This window comes from Callorhinchus milii, unplaced genomic scaffold (genome assembly GCF_018977255.1).
Source record: "Callorhinchus milii isolate IMCB2004 unplaced genomic scaffold, IMCB_Cmil_1.0 Scaffold43, whole genome shotgun sequence".
Classification (NCBI taxonomy): Eukaryota; Metazoa; Chordata; class Chondrichthyes; order Chimaeriformes; family Callorhinchidae; genus Callorhinchus; species Callorhinchus milii.
In genome coordinates, this window is record NW_024704784.1 from 260,464 (window position 1) to 281,111 (window position 20,648).

The 20,648-nt window shown below is 44.7% G+C and overlaps 1 protein-coding gene across 2 annotated transcripts in view; it reads right to left on the reverse strand.

Annotated features, from left to right (window-relative positions):
* Positions 1 to 19,746, reverse strand: part of npnta (nephronectin a) — a 52,170-nt gene extending 32,424 nt beyond the window's left edge. Inside the window, exons 1-4 of one of the 2 annotated variants that reach the window (XM_042345372.1) lie at positions 19,385 to 19,746; positions 17,753 to 17,853; positions 13,080 to 13,130; positions 1,239 to 1,331 (exon numbers count right to left, since the gene is read on the reverse strand). In XM_042345372.1, the coding sequence (XP_042201306.1) occupies positions 1,239 to 1,331; positions 13,080 to 13,130; positions 17,753 to 17,853; positions 19,385 to 19,485 (346 nt within the window). In that variant the 5' untranslated portion in view covers positions 19,486 to 19,746. The remainder of the gene's footprint in view (positions 1 to 1,238; positions 1,332 to 13,079; positions 13,131 to 17,752; positions 17,854 to 19,384) is intronic. The other variant, XM_007908834.2, reaches the window with a different exon arrangement.
* Between the last annotated feature and the right edge of the window lie 902 nt (positions 19,747 to 20,648).

The window sequence follows — 20,648 nt, forward strand, 5'->3', positions numbered from 1 at the left end:
GTCATCGAGGTGTCTCAAAACGCTTCACAGGATATACTGTAAAGTGAGTATTTTGTGGGCTAGATGCAGCAGCCAGTTGTGCACAGCTATGTCCCATAAACAGCCATGAAGTAAGTGACCAATTTTATTTGGGGGATTGTTGGCCAGGACACTGGGAGAAACTCCCTTCTCTTTTAACATTCAGAATTAAATTAACCAATGTTTACATTAAAAATAAGAAGTAGCCTTTATATACCATAGGGAGCTGGATGGTTAAAAAGAAACAATCTTTGCTTTTTACATCTACAGCTTGTATCTTACACAATAGTGTGGTCACAACACTTTACAGTAAATCCTTTGTGAAGTACTTTGAGACATCCTCCCAAAGTGATCATCACTAAATCAAATGCAGAGATTATTATATTTTTATGCACAAGGATTGATTTTTCCGTCAAATATTCAGTCCATTCAGTTTGGATTTCTCACGATGAACTGTGTTGTGTCAAAGCACTTTGCAGAGTTCTTTATGAAGTGTTTGTAGGCAAACTCACAATCTCACTTAAACAGTCATGAAGTGAATTACCATTTATTTTTATTTAGTAGATTGACGTTGTGATGGGGGAACGGTAGGTGGATATTCTGAGGGAAGACATTAGATGGGTCAATGGCTTCTGCATCCAAACTAATCTTGTGATACTGGGCGAAATTGCCCTTTTTTTTCGAATAGTGCCAACCATAGGGATAACCATGAAACCCACCTGGGTTTAGATTGAATCTATTTATGTAGCATTTAAGAAAGTCCCAAATTTAGCAAATGCTTCAGTACAGTCTTAATTTTGCAGCCAGTTTTCTGCAAGTTTCTTTTAAGAAACGTTGAAAACCGGCTTTAAAATTAAGATTGAATTGAATAATTTGCCAAATTCTGGATACTACAATGCTACATATACAGAATGTCAGCCTGGACTATAATAAGCTTTAAAGGGTCTGATTGATCTTGGGATGTAGAGTAAATAGAGTATACAGCTATACCAATAGGTGGTTTATACAAGAATCTTAAAAGACTCCTCTGTTGTTACAACCTGTTTTTAAAATAATGAATCAAAGAGTTACAAATCTCACACAGAGGTTCTGGCCAAGATAAGTATGGTTTTCTCCATTAAAGCCTACTTACCATGTTTGACTGACTTTTACAGTGACTGTAACATTGTCAAAGCTGAAAGCACAGGGCGTTGGGTAACAAAAAGATCTCTGTTCCTTACCTTGATTGCATGTCTTGCCAGTGTAGCCAGGGTAACATTTGCATTTGTTTGGTCCCACGCACTCGCCGTGTTTACATCCATGTTGACACACAGCTGGTAAAAGCAAAAGGCAAACACATTAGTGCTGGATCAAACGACACTGATGTGCCATGTCGACTCAACAAGGTCGTGGTGACACAATTAACCTTTCACTTTGGGCAAGGATGCAGGAAAACAAACACATCCTGCAAGCCAAACTGAGGCAGCACATAAAGAGAGCGTCTATTCCTGCAAACAAAACCACGCAACATGCACAAGGAGTTCTCAAGGACATTGCTGCTGTGTTTCCAAACTTCTTAAGAAAGGGCCATGTCTGCCTTTGAAGGATTGTATCAAAGGAATTTAACCATGAATCTGGGATGGACGTGTTCACAGAACAACAAGTGCTGGCATTTGTTATTGTTTGAAATTGATGGCTTGCTTATACACTTCCTGGTCCAAGCATGAAATGTGCTTCCTCTTCAACAAGTCCTTTCCCCTGACAATACCTGCATGTTCAGGCCTTGAGCTGGGAAGGGTGGGTGGAGGGTCAGGGGGAAATATATGGTACAAACCCATCATCTTAAAAGTACACCTACCTGCCTTAGATTCCAGCTGATGCACCTTGTAACTTTAACATGTAACATGTACATGTACCTTTAGCAGTGTGAAAATAGCTTAACCCTCAATTCCACATAGGACAGGAAGCTTACTCCAGGTGGATAACTAACTACATGTGTCGAGATTAAAAGATGGCAGCGCACTTATCTTGGAGCAGAACAGGTTTGGATTTGATAGGTTCCTTTAAGATAGGGTGATCATATTTTGTAAACCAAATCCAAGGACCCACACATGAAAAAGTTGAACTTATCTCAATTGCTGATGCTGGCCGGATTGCAGAAGCTTGTTGGATTAATGAGCTGTGTTTCTCTGATGTGTGTATCGGTTTTAAAAAATTATTGTTCTTGCTCAGTTTGTTGCTGAACTCAAGACGGGGCAACTTCGGCCCCATGAATCCTCATCCTGGGATTATCCCTGGAGATCGGGCACTTATGTTCACCCTACTTTAAGGGGCATTTACTGTCTGCAGGATTCTATTACAGAAAGAAAAGATGCGCCTCTTTTAGTCATAAAACACGGCCCCAGATCATCACAGCATTTTCTTTCTTTGTCAACGTTAAGACTTGACTTACCTTATCATACGAAGACAGCCATAAAAAGGTCAAGAGTGAACTTGTTTCTTTTTACTTACCTGGTACATTATACTCTCCCGCCACTCCCTTCACGAACTTCTCCAATCGGGTTTCCATGCCATCCACAGCACAGAAACAGCCCTGGTCAAAGTGACTAATGACATTCTGTCCATCTGCGACCAGGACTCCCTCTGTCTCCTTGCCTCCTTGACCTCTCTGATGCTTTCGACACCGTCGACCACTCTATCCCTATCCACCGCCTTTCCTCTCATCTCAACGGCTCTGTCCTTGACTAGTTCAGACTCCTCTCACACCGCTTCCACTTTATCACCACAAACGACTTCTGCTCTAGCCCCTGCACCGTCTCGTGCAGTGTTCCTCAGGGCTCTGTTCTTGGTTCCCTCCTCTTCAATATCTATATGCTCCCTCTTGGTGATATCATCTGCAGACATGGTGTCAACTTCCACATGTGTGCAGATGACACCCAACTCTACCTCTCTGCCTCCACACTTGACTTCAGGACCACTGCTGTCCTGACAGAATGTCTGTCAGACATCAAGTCCTGGATGAGAGCTAACTTTCTTCAGTTGAACGTCAACAAGACCGAGGCCCTCCTGATTGGCTCCCGTCAGTGCTTCCTCACCTCAGGCACTGACAGCATCACCATCCACGGTTCCACCATCCATCTTACTAAGCCAGTCTGGAACCTTGGGGTCTTGTTTGACCCTCAACTATCCTTTCTACCCCACATCTGTGCCAAGAGCCGCTCTGACTTCCCAACATCCGCAACATCGCCCGACTCAGCCACTGTCTCACACCACAGGCCGCCGAAACCCTCATACACGCCTTCATTACATCGAGGCTTGATTGTCGGCCTCCCCAACTCCTCCCTCCACAGGCTGCAGATCATCCAGAACTCTGCAGCCCGTGTACTCTCCCGCACTAGGCTCCATGATCCTATCACCCGCATCCTCGCCCAACTCCACTGACTTCCTATCACACAGAGGACAAAGTTCAAGATCCTGGTCCTCACTTTCAAAGCCCTCCATAGTCTTGCTCCCCCCCTACCTCTGCGACCTCCTAAACCCCTACCATTCTGCTCGCTCCCTCCGGTCAGCGGGTTCCGACCTACTTCACGTCCCCCGCCTCGCTCGCCCCACTATTGGCAGGCGGGCCTTCTGCCACTTTACCCCCACCTTCTGGAACTCCATCCCGCAGTCCCTCCACCTCGCCCCTTCCTTTGCCACCTTCAAGACCCATCTCAAGGCTCCCCTCTTCGACCGTGCTTTCGATCATCCTGCTTCTCCGCCTGCCCTCCACCCCCGACCCTGACCCCCAGCTCGGGTCCAAAACACTGACTGTCCAGCGCCTTGGGACGTCCTCCTACGTGAAAGGCGCTATACATATGTAATTTTGTTGTTGTTGTTAACAGAAGGTGTTAATGAAACTGGATTAAGAATGAAACCGTCACCTTAGATTTGTGGAAAATTCTTAAATTCAGCTTTAATTTGGAAAGTCAAGTCTCCAAATCTCTCTTCAAAAGTTTTTTAAAGAACAGTGAAAACTCAACATTACACTTAAGAAATTTTTCAAAGTTCTACGACAATGATCTTAAGGCTAAAAGCATGAGAATTTTAGACTTCTGAGGTATGTGACCATTAACTTTGTCTTCATTTGACCAATATTTGGTTCACGTCATAGATAAAAGACGTGGGAGGAACATTGCACCACTTTCAGCATTGCATTTACAGGGCTTAAAAGGCAAATAGCATTGACTGAGCCAATTAAAAGAAAATGGGTCGATGGCATATAGACTGAAACCCAGTGAAAGGGGTTTGATGTCTCACATTCACAACACAGGCTGATAAAAAATTAGTCAGAAATTCACAGAGAGGAAAGTAACTGTGGTATTGAAAATTGTAATCATCAATAAAATAATAATAAAAATCCTTGCACTTGATATAGCACCTTATCACATCTTCAAGACGTCTCAAAGCGCTTTATATTAAAACAGTTTAACGTTTAAAAAGACAAAAGCCCCAAAACTGACTATTATGCTATGAAGGAAAGATATAAGAATAAGATATTATCGTACGATTCAAAACAGCTGTCTGAGGAGCTGGGTCATGGCTGGCACTAAATAGAGAGGCAACGCAGATTTTGTCAATGGCCAGAATTGTCTTGTGGTTCAGCAAATGAATCGTAGATAAGTGAACTTTGTATTTGATATTGCGCCTTTCACGTCGGGAGGGCACCTCAGAGTGCTTCACAGGATTTACTGTGAAGTGGAGTGACTGTGTGTTTTCCAGGTAAATAAAAGATGAATATAGGGAAGGCAAACGGTTCAAGACAGACTGAGAATTAACTAAAAATGACAGTTCCAAAGCATACGCTGTGTCTTCCAGGTGAGTGCTGGTAAAGAGGTGTTTGGTTAAAAAGGAGTCCTTCTGTGGATCATTAAGCAATGTAAATCTTATTTTAATAATAATGTAATAATCCTTGCAATAATATAATAATCCTCGCTTTATTATGTCATTGAGACCTTTCAAAGCACTTCACAGAATACACCGTACAGTGAATCGACTATATTTTCACGAGGGGTGGAGGGGATCATTGAATGCTAGGTTTTGCTTTCACAAATCCAGTAGCATCAATGTAGATATTCAAATCTTTTACTCTAATCTAGTAGCTGGCAATGATTGACAGGAAGGGGATGTACAGTACAAGTGCTGTACCAACATACAGTACTGGGAACTGATTGTATTCGTACGATTCAAAACAGCTGTCTGAGGAGCTGGGTCACAGCTGGCAGTAAATAGAAAGACAACGCAGAGTTTGTCAATGGCCAGAATTGTCTTGTGGTTCAGCAAATGAATTGTAGATCGTTTGGAAGGATAAACTCATGTGTTACGTTTACATAGCAAAAGACACTTAAGCACTGTTACCCTCCCAGTACTTCCAGCAGCTGTGACGTGCCAAAAATCTTTTGTTAAACAGCTAGACAAAATGAGAAGGCTTTCACTTTTTCTGGCTCCCCCACCCCCATCGCACTAAAAAGGTTCAAAAAGTAGGTCTCTACTGATATCCAACCAGGAGGTGACCATAGGCACAGTCGAAGAGATAGATCTTGATAGATATTAAGGTCGGATTTAAACAAAGAGTGGTGAGGTGGCAGGATTGAGGCAGGGATTTCCAGAGGTTAGGACCTAGGGATTGAAGGCATGGCCACTGATGGTGGTGCAGAGAGGGTTGGGAGATGTGCAGCAGGCCTGTGTTAGCTGAGCAAAGCAGGAGGACAGAGGAGTGAGGTATGAACATTGAGGGAATAATTCTATGGACCTAAATACAATCTTATCAGGAGGTTCTATTTCCACTGATCCACTGCTTGTTAGTATCTAAAGAGTATAAAATCAAGATAGTCATTGAAAAACAACAGAGATGTTAAAATATCTTTTACCCTGTGGATTGATAGCATGTGAAATATCCCACCAAAATCCACGGTAAAAGCAGAATTTATCATAGCTTCTTGAAGAGGAATTAGACTAATATTTTAAATAGAAAATTATTTAAGGGTATGAGAAACATATAATACAATAATATGTACATTTATATAATGCCTTTCATGTCAGGAGGATATCTCAAAAGTGCTTGACAACACTGGATGGGCAACCAAACTGGGATTGGGAGCTGAAGAGGGAAAACATGATAGAAAGCACAGTTAAAGCGATATATTTTGAGACTCAGGAGAATGGGTCTGAAGAGACTGTGAGTCTCTTTCATAGAGCTGGCATGATATACTGTGAAGTGCAGTGACTGTACATCTATAGGCGAAATGCAATTTGCCCGAGGCAATTTGCCCACATCATTGTCCCACAAACTGCCATGGAGTGAGTGAATGACCAATTTATTCGAGGGATTGTCTATGGCTTTAAAATGACAGGAGGCATAGTTGCAGAGAAGCTATTTGGCTCAGACCGTGGGAGTAGATCTGGTGGACATAGTTTGAAAATTAAAAAGCCTCAAGAACAAGAGATTAAAAGAATTCTCTATCCCCACAGAATAATGGATATCCGGTACAAATTTGCCAACAAAGCAGTTAACACTGTGTTAATTAACTAAACCAAACAGAGCTGGAACAGTAAACTACTTGAGAAGAATACTGGAAACACGGATAAATAAGGGAGTCCAATAAGAAGCTGTACTCCAAGGGACACAAGAATTTCTTTCCTCCAGGGCCAGGGTGGTATCTGGGGAACACTGGTTGTGGGAATTAAAAAGACCAACAACAATTTACATTAATATAGCACCTTTTGTGTTGGCAGGACGTCTCAAAGTAGGCTCACCTGTCTTAAAGGGGACCGACTCTTTAACTGAGTTTTACTTCGCCCCCCCCCCTGAAAGAATATTATCACCCACCACCTATGATCAGGTTTTGAGGCAGAACAGGAAGGGGACAAGGTGGATGGAGTTCCAGAAAGGAGGGGCAGGATACATGAAAGGTCACGTGGCAATGGTGAGGCTGATTGGAAAAGGGATATGTCTTCTAGGTCCGAGGCAATAGGATCACAGAAGGTTACAGCGGTCGGATGAGCTGAAGCCATGTAGGAATTTGATAGTGAGGATGAAGATTTTGAACGTGATCGGCTGGGGGTGGGGAGCCAGTGACTGCATTCAGTGGAAGGCCAATTATCCGCACACTGATTATCTGCTTGACCATGCATCCACATCACACTCTGATGAGGAAGTCAATTCAGGGCTCCAGAGGTGACAGAAAATGTACAAAGTAACGTACATTCAGGTTATTAGGGAGTTGGGATGAATCACACCCTGTAGTAACCTTGCTCACATGCGCACAACCAGCTTGTTTTTGTTATAGTTAACACTAGAGCTAATTTGTATACTGTGTGGTGTCCAATTATCCTGTTTGCTTATCCACAATGGGGCACATCCCAATAGTGCGATTTAACAACAACAACAACTTCCATTTATATAGGTTCCTTCATGTGAGGCAGCATCTCAAGAGCGCTTAATTTGAAGGAGTCTGACTCCAAGGCGGGGATAGGAAGGAGGTGACTGTAAGCCCGGTCGAAGAGGAAGGTCTTCAGTCATGATCTAAAAGAGGGGAAGGAAGTGGCAAGGTGGAGGGACTGCGGGAGAGAATCCAAAGGCAGGAGGCCAGAGCCAGCTGAGCCAAGATTAAATGGCTCTCCAATGGTGATGCGGGGATGGTTGAACGCTTCAAAGATTTTGATTAATTATCTTTTGTTTTTTTGATCTACCCATCATCAGTTGTGCAGCACTAAGTAGAACTCAAGAATGCACATTACCGGAACCATAGTCAGTACTGTACTCCAACTAAAGAATGGCAATGACACTTCAGGTACCAAACCACATTCCCAGTTATTGGCTTCAAGATGCTACAGAACATTGGTGTAATGGGCCCAGCGAAGGGGCTGTAGCCAGCGACACCAGCTAGATAGCTGGTTGCTTGTTTATTGACCTGAGGGTCAAACATTGGGACTGTCACTCAAATCTGCCTACTGCAGCCAGTCTGATTGGAAGTCTCAATGAAACATTGTGTGGGGAGTAAAACCTAACAACAGCTCTCTCCCGCTGTTCGGATCACGTCCCTCGGCAACAGTTAAAGTGAGATTATGAGGGAGAGCTCAGACAATGTTTCAGTTCAATGGCTTTAAATCCCCTCCGCTGTGAAACTCTGATATGTAAGTCAAAAATAGAAGTCAAAAATAGCAGTGAAATGTTAACAGTTCGCAAAGAGCCAACAGGTGAAGGTTTCTTAGGCTTTTTGAAATCCCATTTCAATCTCAGCAATACAGTGTTGAAAAAAATCCTTGCATTTCATATAGGATTTCATCATGTCGTTGAAAAAACTCAAAAGGGCTTCACAGGAGTTCACTATTCACTCTCATGACTGCTTTTCTATGCAAATGTAGCAGTCAAGCAGCACACAAATAGCCGCTGTGGTTTTTAACTTGGGAAATCTTTAGAAATGTGATACCAGACCAGAAAAAAATGAAATTGAGTGAATAAGAAAATCACTTACCTGTCAATCACAGAGCCCAAGAAAGAACAAGGCTCAGAAAGCACTAGACATTTCATACCAATGTAATGTGTAGAACAGACAGGAGAACAGTAAAATAGCACAATGTCCATGCCCTTCATGCATCTAAGTGATGGGCCATCCGAATCAGAAGCATCCAAATTATACCCAAATTTCTCATCATATCAAATAAATCAGAGATGACCTGATCTGATCATTCCAGCATGTTTTCACGGTGATTGCGATGGTCCCACACTCTACAACCCATCCACCAGTCTTTGCAAGAAACATGCAGGAATTGGTTATTTAGATTTTAACACCACCATCCATTCCGTCCTTTACTAAAGCAGCTCAAGTAATGCAGGTCTGAAGAGATATTAGCCAGAACACAATGAGGTGGAAACCGATAAGGTGCAGAACATGCACAGAAGTGATATGCGAAGACCGTGTGCTCCTCTATAATGCACTCTGATATTTGACAATATAAACCAAATGTAGACTGTTTATTGCACCTGGAATTCTAAAAATACCCATCCATAACTCTCAACTTGCACAGCTTCTAACAACAATAAATTACATTTGTATAGCACCTTTCATGTCGGGAAGACGTTCCAAGGCACTGGGCAGTCCAGGATTTGCACCCGAGCTGGGGTGTTGGGATCAAGAGGTGTGAAGGCAGTGGGGGTAGAAAGGTGATCAAAGTTGCGGTCGAAGAGGAAGGTCTTGAGACGGACCTTGAAGGAGACAAGGGAGGGAGATGAAGGGACTGTGGGATGGAGTTCCACAACGTGGGGACAGAGAGGCTGTGGGCCCCACTACCAACAACAACAACTTAGATTCATCCACCCCGGATGGCATCTCAGAGCGCTTCACAGTTACGGTTCCTGGGGCCGAGCCGGGGGGGGGGGGGCGGAGGAAGGTAACCAAAGGCACGGTCGAAAAGAACGGTCTTCAGCTGATTTCTGAAAATAGGAAGGGGGGGTGGGGGGGTGAGGCGAAGGGAGTGAGGGAGTTCCAGAGCCTCGGGGCGTAGTGGCTGAAGTCACGGCCGCCGATTGTGAAGCGGAGTTTTTGGGGGGCAAGGAGGAGGCCAGACCCAGTGGAGCAAAGGCAACGGGCATTGTTTTGAGGAGAGACAAGGTCAGAGAGGTAGGGGGGTGCAGAGGAGTGGATGGATTTGAAGACAAGGGTGAGGATCTTGAAGTCGTTCCTCTCTGGGACAGGCAGCCAGTGCAGTCTGGCAAGGACTGGGATAATCGGGGAGCAGAGTTTGGTGCGGTTAAGAATGCGGGCAGCAGGGTTCTGGATGACCCAAATTTTATGAATGGTAGTGGAGGGGAGACCGGAGAGGAGGGCATTTGAATAGTAACAGCCGAGAGGTGACAAAGGCATGGACCAGGGTTTCAGTGGCTTTTGGAGTGAGGTATTGGTGGAGACGGGCGATGCGTCAGAGGTGGAAGAAAGCGGTGCTGGTGAAGGACTGCACGTGGGGGAGGAAGGATAATTGGGGGTCGAACCTGACGTCTAGGTTGCGTATGGGTTCGGAGAGTTTTAGGGTGTGGTTGGGTAGGTGGAGGAGGTGAGAACCATGTGATTTTAAATGTTGACGAGAGCCAAAGAGCCAAAGCTTCTGTCTTGTCAACATTCAGCTGAAGGAAATTTGCGGTCATCCAGCCCTGAGATCTGGCAGGCAGGCTGACAGAACATCAGGGTGCTGGGGGTCACAATGTGAGGTGGAAAAATAGAGTTGGTTGTCATCCACATACATGTGGAAGTGTACCCCTTGTCTGCGGATGACATCCCCAAGAGAGAGTATGTAGATCAGAAAGAGGAGGGGGCCAAGGATGGATCCTTGGGATATCCTGCAGGTAACTGGATGAGAGCGGGGAGGAGAAGCCGTTTGTGCAAATGTGCTGCTGGCAGTTTGTGAGGTAATAATAATAATCCTTGCATTTGATATAGCGCTTTTCAGGTCTTCTAGACGTCTCAAAGTGCTTCACAGAATAAGCTGTAAAGTGAATTGACTGTATATTTTGTGGGTGAAATGGTAGGACTCGAACCAGGCGAGTGCGGTCCCACTGAGGTGGATGACGGAGGAAAGGCGGTGGAGGAGGATGGTGTGATCGACTGTGTTGAACGCGGCGGAGAGGTCCAGGAGGACAAGGAAGCAGAGGGAGCCTTGGTCATAGGTAGAGAGGATGTCATTTGTGATTTTCACAAGCGCAGTCTCTGTACTGTGGGCAGGGCGGAAACCGGACTGGAGGGGTTCGAAGAGAGAGTGGGAGAGGTGTGCGCTGAGTTGATTTGCAACAATGCGTTCACTGCCAATGGTGGGCACGCAGGATGGGGAACATGGAGCAGATAGGAGTCAGCTGAGCAGAGGAAGGAAACAAGCCGGTGTGGGTTAGCAAGTCAAGCCCTATTGGTGGTGGGGAGGGTGGTAGAGGGGGAGGTTTGGGGAAGAGAAAACTGAATTCTTTCCAATTGTAATTTCACAAACAAACCTCCTTTGTGTGAGGGATTTACTGCCTGGTGGTCCTGATTGATGTTTGTTCAGTACCGTGAGTCCACAAGCCTCTACGGTACTGAGCATCAACCAATAATGGAGGATTGCACTTGGAAAACTGAATCTCAATGCAGTCGTCTTGCAGTGCACATGTTGAGCATGCACCTGCCTCCGAGAGTGAAACCTGATCATACATTAATCAGTTCTGTACACAAGTTTACTGACCCAGAGGATTTTTTAAAGGTGATAGTTAAGGTCTTTATTTGCCAAAGTGATTCATATTTGAAGATATGAGGTGAAATTTATAGCATTTCATCTGCATTATCTCCCAAGCCCATCAACCCAATTCATATCATGCTCCAATGGCTCTCTGTCTCTGAAAAGATCACTCTCACACACAAATCCCTTCACACCCACATCTTCGCTCAATTGGCACAGGTTTCGGCACATCCCACAACTCATCTGCGCCACAATCGTGGCCGTGCCTTCAGCCACATTTCCCCCAACCTCTGAAACTCCCTGCCTTCAAGTCCTCTGCCTCGCCCCCAGTCTCTTTGTCTATCTTTAAAATCCTAACTGAAGACCTACATCTGCAATTCCACCTATGGTCACCTCTACCTCTAGCTCCCTTCCCCCTTGTTTGGCGTCCAAGCCCGCCACTATGCCACTCGCCAAAACAATGTTCAGCATGAAGGGCGGTATATAAGTGCAAGTTACTGCTGTTGTACAAGGTGCACCTTATGAAATATCACAAATTTCACCTTTATGCTTCACTACATTAAAAGAACAGTTGTTGTCTTTAATAATTGTATGATTAGCACTTTACATCAGTCACATACACAGACCTCCAGGGATGGGCTGGACTCGCTAACAGTAAAGAGATATTTCCTTATGGAATAAAATGGACATCCAGCTAAAGATTTGACCACATTTTACTAAAACTTGTATTTTCTGTGAGATCTTAGGCTGGTGGCCTCCCATCCATACTACAATCTGCACAAAATTCTATCTATTGATGATCTTATGCCTAACAAGACCCTCGACTGGTAACAGTTCTGTATGGAGGACATGAACAGTCAAAGCTTAGCATGTGATCGTCATCCTCCTTTCCCATCTTCAAGTAGCAACTGAAACCATCCTCTTCGACTGTGCTAACAGTCACCTCCCACCTCCCCCCGACTTAGCATCGTACTTCGCCCGTCAAGTGTCCTGGGACGCTACCCTGCATAAGGGGCGCTATATAAATGCAAGTTGTTGTTGATGACATTCGAAGTCATTTAGCCATCTACATGCAGTAGATAATACTGATAATATGCTGTGATTCAGAGTGTATGACTTTTATCATAGAAGATTTACTCTTGCAAGTGCAGCAGAACACCAATTGGTTGCTTGTCAGCTTATGCAAATCCGTGTTTATACGTTTGTACTTCAAAGAAAGAGACAGGCACAGAGTCAGAGAGAGTCGTAGAGAGAGAGACAGAAGAGAGGGTTAGATAGATTCTGTGGACCTGCCTGGCTTTTCTCTTCAGAGCCAGCTGAATGGCTGTGGCCTGGGATACTGGGAGTATTTGGCATGAGCATATAACAGAACATTGAACATTGCAGCATAGCAAGCATGAGAGGCAACGGGTACAAGAGGTACCACATGTGAAGTTCACACGGGGTGGGAGGAGAGGCAAACCACCTGTGACATTGCACAGGGTCTTCACAATAACATTATTAACAGACAAATAATCTTAGTAACAGACAAACATCATACACCCACCCCTCCGCCCGCTCCTTCTCTTAACATGCTTTCTTTGCACATCTGCATGGTGAGCATTATAGTGGGGGTACCACTGCAATGTCACCACATCAGATTGATAAAGAGATGGACAATTTTCAAGGAACAGACTGAAAGAGAAGCACATTTCCTGCTGGTGATATTACAGCACTTTGCTATTTCGGGTTCTTCCCCCATTTGATGAAAGCAGGAGCTCTGCTCTCAGTCACTCTGTGCTTTATGAACCCTTTCTCCAAGCCATGTGTTAACAAGATTATTGTAATAAATATGTTAAGCTAACCTTTGAGAGGGTACGTTACTCGGCATATTCTCTGCATTAACGGGATGAAAGCTGGAAAACAAATATCCAGAGAATTCCAGAGCCTTTTTAGGAGGCTGGACGTGGTTTCGTCAATAAGCCACATTCCAGGACATTTACATACACACACGCACATGCATACCGCCATTAGAACTCTTCTGAAACACATAACAAGGGTCACAAGGGAAATCCTTTTCGGTGTCATGCTTACTCTGTTGAACCAGAAATTGTTGTTCATTTTAGCCACAGAGAGGAAACAATGGTATGAAAATTGATGCAGCCTGGTTTCTTTTAAAGCTGTGTCAAATCCAGCTCAAAACCTGTTCAAAGTCACTTCACTTAGCATTGACTAAAGTCATCCACATTGCGTTTATTTTCCAAACCATAGCGTAAGTGTGAGTTTACTTCCATTTAGTCGTAGTAAATGTGTTATCATTGGGAAGTACCAACGTCTTGATGTTAACCCAGTTCATTCAAATATAATAGGATTTGCAATGCTTCACGCCAGAGAATATCAAGAATCTTGAATCCTTTACTGCGATGTCTCAGACTCTCACTGTAGCTCTGTTTCGATCACTGTTAACAGGCATTAAAATTTTCATTGCAATCTGACTTCAGAATATTCTATACACCAATCCTTTTTTCAAAAAACGTGTATTCATCTTGCTTTAGGTAATTATTTTAATGTTTGTTCACCCTCTCGATAAAGTGGATATAAAGTCTGTGACAAATTAATTTGTCATTTCATGAAATGTACTTGGAATTGACAAATGAGACTCCCAGAAAAACTTTCCAATGTAGAAACGCATTGCACGTCTGTACTTATTGCAGTGCATGCATTCCCATTTGTTTCACCAGTTTCATGAAACTCACCACTGGTGTGTGTGTGAATTAGTTAGGAAGGCATTTATTAGTCGAGTAAAAAAACTTTTGGTAAAGTGGTTGTTTGATATTATTCAAAGCAGTGGTGTGCTACACTGGCTTTGTCAGGTTTCAAAGTCCCGCTGGAACATTTTACACAGGTACAATTCTCATGTCAAATCCCATGTAGATGTTGGTGCTTTATTCATCAACAACAAAAATAAAATTACATTTATACAGTGCCTTTCACGTCAGAAGGGGGCCCCAAGGCGCTGGACAGTTAAGGGTTTGCACCCGAGTTGATGGTTGGAATTAAGAGGGGTGGAGGATAGAGGAGATGGGAGAGTGGCTGAAAGCACAACTTCAGTAATGACTCGGGATTATCAACAATGGAGATGTTTTGTAAAAAAAAAATCGGCCATGTCTTACTGAAGAATATCTCATAAGTGATGCTTAGTTTATACCTTCCCTGTTGTTTCACAGTGGTAAACACAGTGGGTGTTTCCCACCCTTGGCATTGACAGTGTGGTCAATGCTGTGTAGCAGACAGTTTGAAAAACACTGCATCTCTTTGACTGTTTGCTTTATCAAGGCCACGATTCCTGCCTTAATAACTTGGGAGAGAGTTCCTCTGCCCCTGTCACTAGTGGCCAGACATTCCTTGAATGAGAAATGTTCCCCTGGGCTACCTCTGAATAAGGGCCATGCTTCTCATCTCCAAATACATTTTATTTTAGCTTAAAAAAAGTAAACCACGATCCTGGATTTATTACAGAGGATGAACTTGAAAGAGATACAGTCTTATCTGCATCCCATTGAAGAAATGGCTTGATTTCAACTTGGTTCAGGATTGTTATTGTAACTGGGACTGAGTCACCCATTCTGTCCCAACAGCTGAAAGCAGGCAAATTCTTCACAGAACACGTACATTTTATTTTTATAAAGTACTAAAAACAAAAATATGTTTTAGAATTAACAAAAAAAAGGGAAATTCAGTTCATTTTTGAGAATTATTCAAGATAAAAAGGATGCAAGTCGAAACGTATAATGCGAGTCTTCACGGCGCTTTAGTGGAAGCACATTAAAGCGCCAGCAATGTGAAAAAGCACCAGAAAGCCCTCACTTAGTGAAAGCCCTCACTAAGCTGCATATGAATAGGCAGGCACAAGCTTTAGCTAGAATAAACATCAACCAACGGATGTTGAAAGCCAGTCATTCCAAAGCACCAGCAGCAGTGCATATTTCCCCTTAACCCCAGCATGCTGCGTGAATGTTCTAGCAACTTGTTAAAGCCCCCCCACACTCCCACCCTAACCATGTTATATCTAAAATAGCTGTCGATCACACACCTATTAACACCATACCAACCTGTCCGCTCCGTCTTCTCGGCAGGCACTGGCCTGCTTCGTGTCCCCCGCTCTACCCGTCCCACCTTCGGCGGTCAGGCCTTCAGTTTTTCTGCCCCCACCACACGGAATCCTCCACCTCGCTCCCTCCCTTGCCTCCTTCAAGACCCGCCTCAAGACTTTCCTCTTTGGCCATGCTTTCGGCAACCCTCCCCACCTCTACCTTTCACCCCTCTTGATTCCAACCCCCAGCTCAGGTGTAAACCCTTTACTGTCCAGCCCCTTGAGACGTCCTTCCAACGTGAATCATAGATTCATAGAATTTTACAGAATAGGAGGCCATTCGGCCCATCGTGTCTGTGCTGGTTCTTTGAAAGAGCTACCAACTAGTTCCACATCCCCGCTCTTAACCCATAACTCTGCATTTTTTTCCCCTTTTAAGTACCTATCTAATTCCCTTTTGAAAACTATTACAGAATCTGCTTCCATCACCCATTCAGGCAATGCATTCCAGACCGCAACAACTCTCTAAAGAGTAAAAAGGATTCTCCTCGGCTCCCCTCTGGTTATTCTGACAATTATCTTAAATCTGTGTCTTCTTAAAATCCATTCACCCACCTGCCAGAGGAAAGTTTCTCCCTATCTACTCTATCAAAACCCCTCATAGTTTTGAACATAATTTCTTTTGAAAGGCGCTATATAAATGTAATTTGTTATTGCTGTTGTATTTTCCACTAGCAATGAAGAAACACTCGTCTCAGTCTACAACAGCCAATCAGTGCGCAAAAGTCCCAATTTCTGTTTCACAAGTACTTATGGTACTGTTTCATTGCATCCCTGTTTGAGGGAAATACTGTGCTGTTTCGTATTCCTCGATGTTGTATAACTACACTTGCATTCCCCCACGATGGAGATCCCAACTTCCTGTTTTGCTGTTTGGTTGTGCGTAAAGTCCCTGATGGATCCAATGTCCCTTTCTTTGAATTTTAAAAGTTTTCATTCTGTGTCAATATTCACTTAAATAAATAATAATATGGCGCATTTGATATGGCACCTTTCACTTTGAGAGGAAACACTTCACAGGTTTTACTTTAATGATTGTATTTTGTAGCTGAAGGTGGCATCCAATTTGTGAACAACAATGTCCCACAAACAGCCATGAAGTGAATGATCGAATTTTATCGGGGGATTGTTGGCCAGGACACTGGCCATGGAAGATTTAGCATTCACCTGAACAATCAGAAGGGACCTTGGTTTAACATCTCATCTGAAGGACATCTCTGACAATGCAGGGCTGATGTGTCAGTCTAGGCTACCAATTCCAACAACAATAAAATTACATTTCTATAGCGCCTTTCAAGTCAGGAGGACATCCCAAGGTGCTGGACAGTCAGAGTTTCGGACCTGAGCTGGGGGTCGGAATCGGGGAGGGCGGAGGGCAGGCGGGGAAGCAGGGTGATCGAAAGCACGGTCGAAGAGGAGGTTCTTGAGATGAATCTTGAAGGAGGCAAGGGAGTGGGAGAGGCGGAAAGACTGTGGGATGGAGTTCTAGAGAGTGGGGGCAGAGTGGCAGAAGGCCCGCCCGCCAATAGTGGGGTGAGTGAGATGGTGGACGTGAAGTAGACCGGAGCCTGTTGAGCGGAGGGAGCGAGCAGGATGGTAGGGGGTTAGGAGGTCAGAGAGGTAGGGGGGAACAAGACCATGGAGGGTTTTGAAGGTGAGGACCAGGATCTTGAACTGTATCCTCTGTGTGATGGGAAGCCAGTGGAGTCGGGCTAGGATGGGGGTATTAGTCCCAAGTCCCAAAGTCTAACAACCTTCTAATTCAGAGGCAAGAGAGCTACCAATTGAGTCACGCTGACACTTAACAACATATACAAAATTATCTTCTCTAACACTGCCCCACCCATCCTTTTGAAAATATTTCTATTTCTCACTCTTCAGCAGCTTTGTACAGTGTCTATTTCAGCAGTGAATGAAAGCCCCGGCTTGGGCAAGAGACTTTTCTTGGGTGTAAATCTCTTTGTCAATGAGCCAAAGCGGCAGCTAATTAATAACGTATTTAACAGGTTTTTAAAGTCCAGATGGTATGTAATAGGGCATAATACGCACACACTCAATGTAACAGCCCTTTCGATAGAACTTAATAGCCTCAACTCTTGCAAATTCCCTCTAGTATCCTCTAAAAGGACTAGCATTTCAGTAGCCATTTGGATCATGTGTAAAATCCAGCTCTCCAAATAAAATCCAAATAAAAGCCCTTGATGATGTGTAAACCCCTCAGCTCTGTGTTAAAACCTCCAGCTTTGTATAAAAACCCCTGGCGAGGTTGGAAAAGGCCCGTGCGAGGTGGGAAAAGCCCCTGGCAAGGTGGGAAAAGCCCCTGGCGAGGTCAGAAAAGCCCCTGGCGAGATGGGAAAGCGCATGCGAGCATGTGGCGGTACTCACGTTGACAATGACCCCAGGACCTGCGGTTCCATCCCCAGCAGCAATCCACTCGGAGCCCATAGCGACAGAAGCCACCCGAAGTGGAGCGAAGTTTGCGGACCCTGAACAGAAAACACTGTTATAGTAACACAAGCGGGAACACGAAAGGGTTAAAGGGAGAGTCACAGGGGATTGGGTAAAAGGTAGAGACTTAGCACAACAGCACAACCTGGAGAGAATTCCTGAGCCGGGAGTGCAACTTTTTTCTCTTCGCACAAAATAAAATCAACAAAAACGAACAACAAATTGCATTTATATAGTGCCTTTCACATCTGCTTTTTGTTTGGTCTGAGTCAGAGACTGGCCGAGGAAAGAGATGCCAGTCCCTAGAATAATAATAATAATCTTTGCATTTGGTATAGTGCTTTATCATGTCAGCAGGATGTCTCAAAGCGCTTCAGAGAAATTATTGTGAAATGGAGTGACTAGGCAAAACACAGCAGCACAATTGCACACAGCAACGTCCCACAAACAGCCATGAAACAAGTGACCAGTTTTATTTGGAAGGTTGTTGGCCAGGACTCCAGGAGAGAGAAACTCCCTCTTCCCCTTAAACACTGCCAAGGGATCCCCAACGTCCACCTGAGCAGGCAGATGGGAAGTTACAGTCCAAACCCCAGAAATCACTGCATGTTAGAGCGCTCGTAGACAGATCTCTGGATTGCTGCATTCCTGTACATTGCTGAATAAGTACACCACATCTAACGCAAGCCTGGGCATGAGGGCACACGGTGCCTGTATGTCTGACACACTTTAATCATGAGCATCTTACAAATAGGTTAACATCTTTTCATTCAGCCATTCCTACACATTGCATGCACTTTGATCTTTTTTTATTTACAGAGAAAATATGATTAAATAAATAAATGAATAATCCATTGCATGACTTATTTTCACAATAACTTCAGGGTTAAACTTGGCAACAATATAATAATAATAATAATCTTTGCATTTGATATAACACCTTATCAAGTCGTTGAGATGTCTCAAAGCACTTCACAGAATATACCGTAAAGTGAACTGACCGTATATTTGTGGGCGAAAGGCAGCAGCCAATTGCACACACCAATGTCCCACAAACAGTCATGGATTGGGTGACCAAATTATCATTATTACTTTTTTTTTCACAAGTGTCATTCCTGCGAATTGTGTATATGAAATTGCACATTAGAATACATCAACAGAAAGTAATAAGTTGCTGAGCTATTTTCCCGAGGTGCGTGTTAATAATAATGCTTGCATTTGATTTAGCGCTTTATCGGGTAGTTGAGACGGCTCAAAGCGCTTCGCAGGATATACCGTAAAGTAAATTGACTGTATATTTTGTGCAGCGAAACGCAGCAGCCAGTGTCCCACTGTCAGTCCTGGATTCAGTTTAGGGATTGTTGGAGGGGTTATTATCCCCAGAAAGCCATCTGCTAACAACTGGATTCCTACTTGCTGCGGGTAAACAGGGGTGTCGGGGGTCATGGGGTGGTTGAGACCTCTCAAGGGGCTTCACAGCATATAATGTAAAGTGAATCGACTGTGTATTTTGTGGGTGAAACGTTGCTGTGTGAGTTGTGCAGCTGCAGACGAGTGCCTCTTTCTTACCTGCTGCTGCTGCTGCTGCTGCTGGTGCTTTGCTCCGCCGCTGCCCACAGAGAGAGTGAGGACACAGTCAACACTTTCACGAATAAAGCCCACATCTTCATCCGCTCGGCACACAGAGACCCCACTCCACTCCTCCTGGCGATGGATGGGCTTGAGATGCGCCTGGACCTTTGGGTTTTGCAGCTGCTGTCTCTGGTTCCCTGTTGGGGCACTGTCTCCCTGGAGAGGAGAGGAGAGCTGAGCTGCACTCACTCACTGACTCACTGACTCACTCACTCACTCACAGTGGATTGACTTCTGTCCCAGATCAGCCAGGGAGGAGATCGACCCTTGTTTGCTCCTCCTTCACCTCCCTCTACCCCCCCCCCCCCCCCCCCTGGGAAAAAGGATCACTTCTCCTGGGAAAAAAGTCTTGTGAGAACTCCCTTTGAGAGAAAGAAGGGTGGATCTGGTCAGTGGATCACTCACTCCCCAGCCTTTGGAGGAGAGACATAGCAGCCCTGCAAACAGTCCTGGAGAAATGCCAGTCCTCTCTTCTGGTGGTTGGATCTCCTCACTGTTAGTGATCTGTCTGTCTGTCTGTCTGTCTGACTCAGTGACTTGTGCTGCAGATTGCACACTTGGTCTGAGTGCAGTTTTCTGTCGCTCTCTCCTCTCCTCTCTTCCCCCCACCACCACCCCCTGTGCAGTCAGATCTCTCTGCGGTGTTGCCTCTCCCTAGTGGAGAAATCTGATTTCATCTGAGACATGCAGTGAGGAGGGGAGGGAGGGAGGGAGGGAGGGGAGTGTGGGGGGTGGGAGGGAGAGTCAGAGTCAGTCAGTGTGTGGCACAGGGAGGTTAAATCTGCTCTGTCTGTGTGTGTGTGTGTTGTGGCATGATATGAACACTGGAGAGAGTCAAGAGAAAATGTGTGTGTGTGGGGAGGGGGGTGTGGGGGAGAGAGAGATCAGCTCCCCCCCCCCCCCCCCCACTCAGCTGCTGTCAGTTCATCGCATTAACATTGCAAGTGTAATATCCTTCTGCATTGCCTGTTTGGTATTTTGCACGCAGCCCAACTCAGCCACAGAGAGAGGGAACTCTCCAGAGAACAGGACATGTCAAAACAGAAGACCCACACGTTAAATGAAACGGTCGTTCAGGGTTTAAAGGTAGAAAACGTGCATCAAAAAAAAAGCAGGTTACACACGCACTGAAAAGGAGTTGGGCAGTACAAGCACAAGCCCAGTGTCACTGTGTGGTGTGCAACTGCTTCAGTCGATCTGT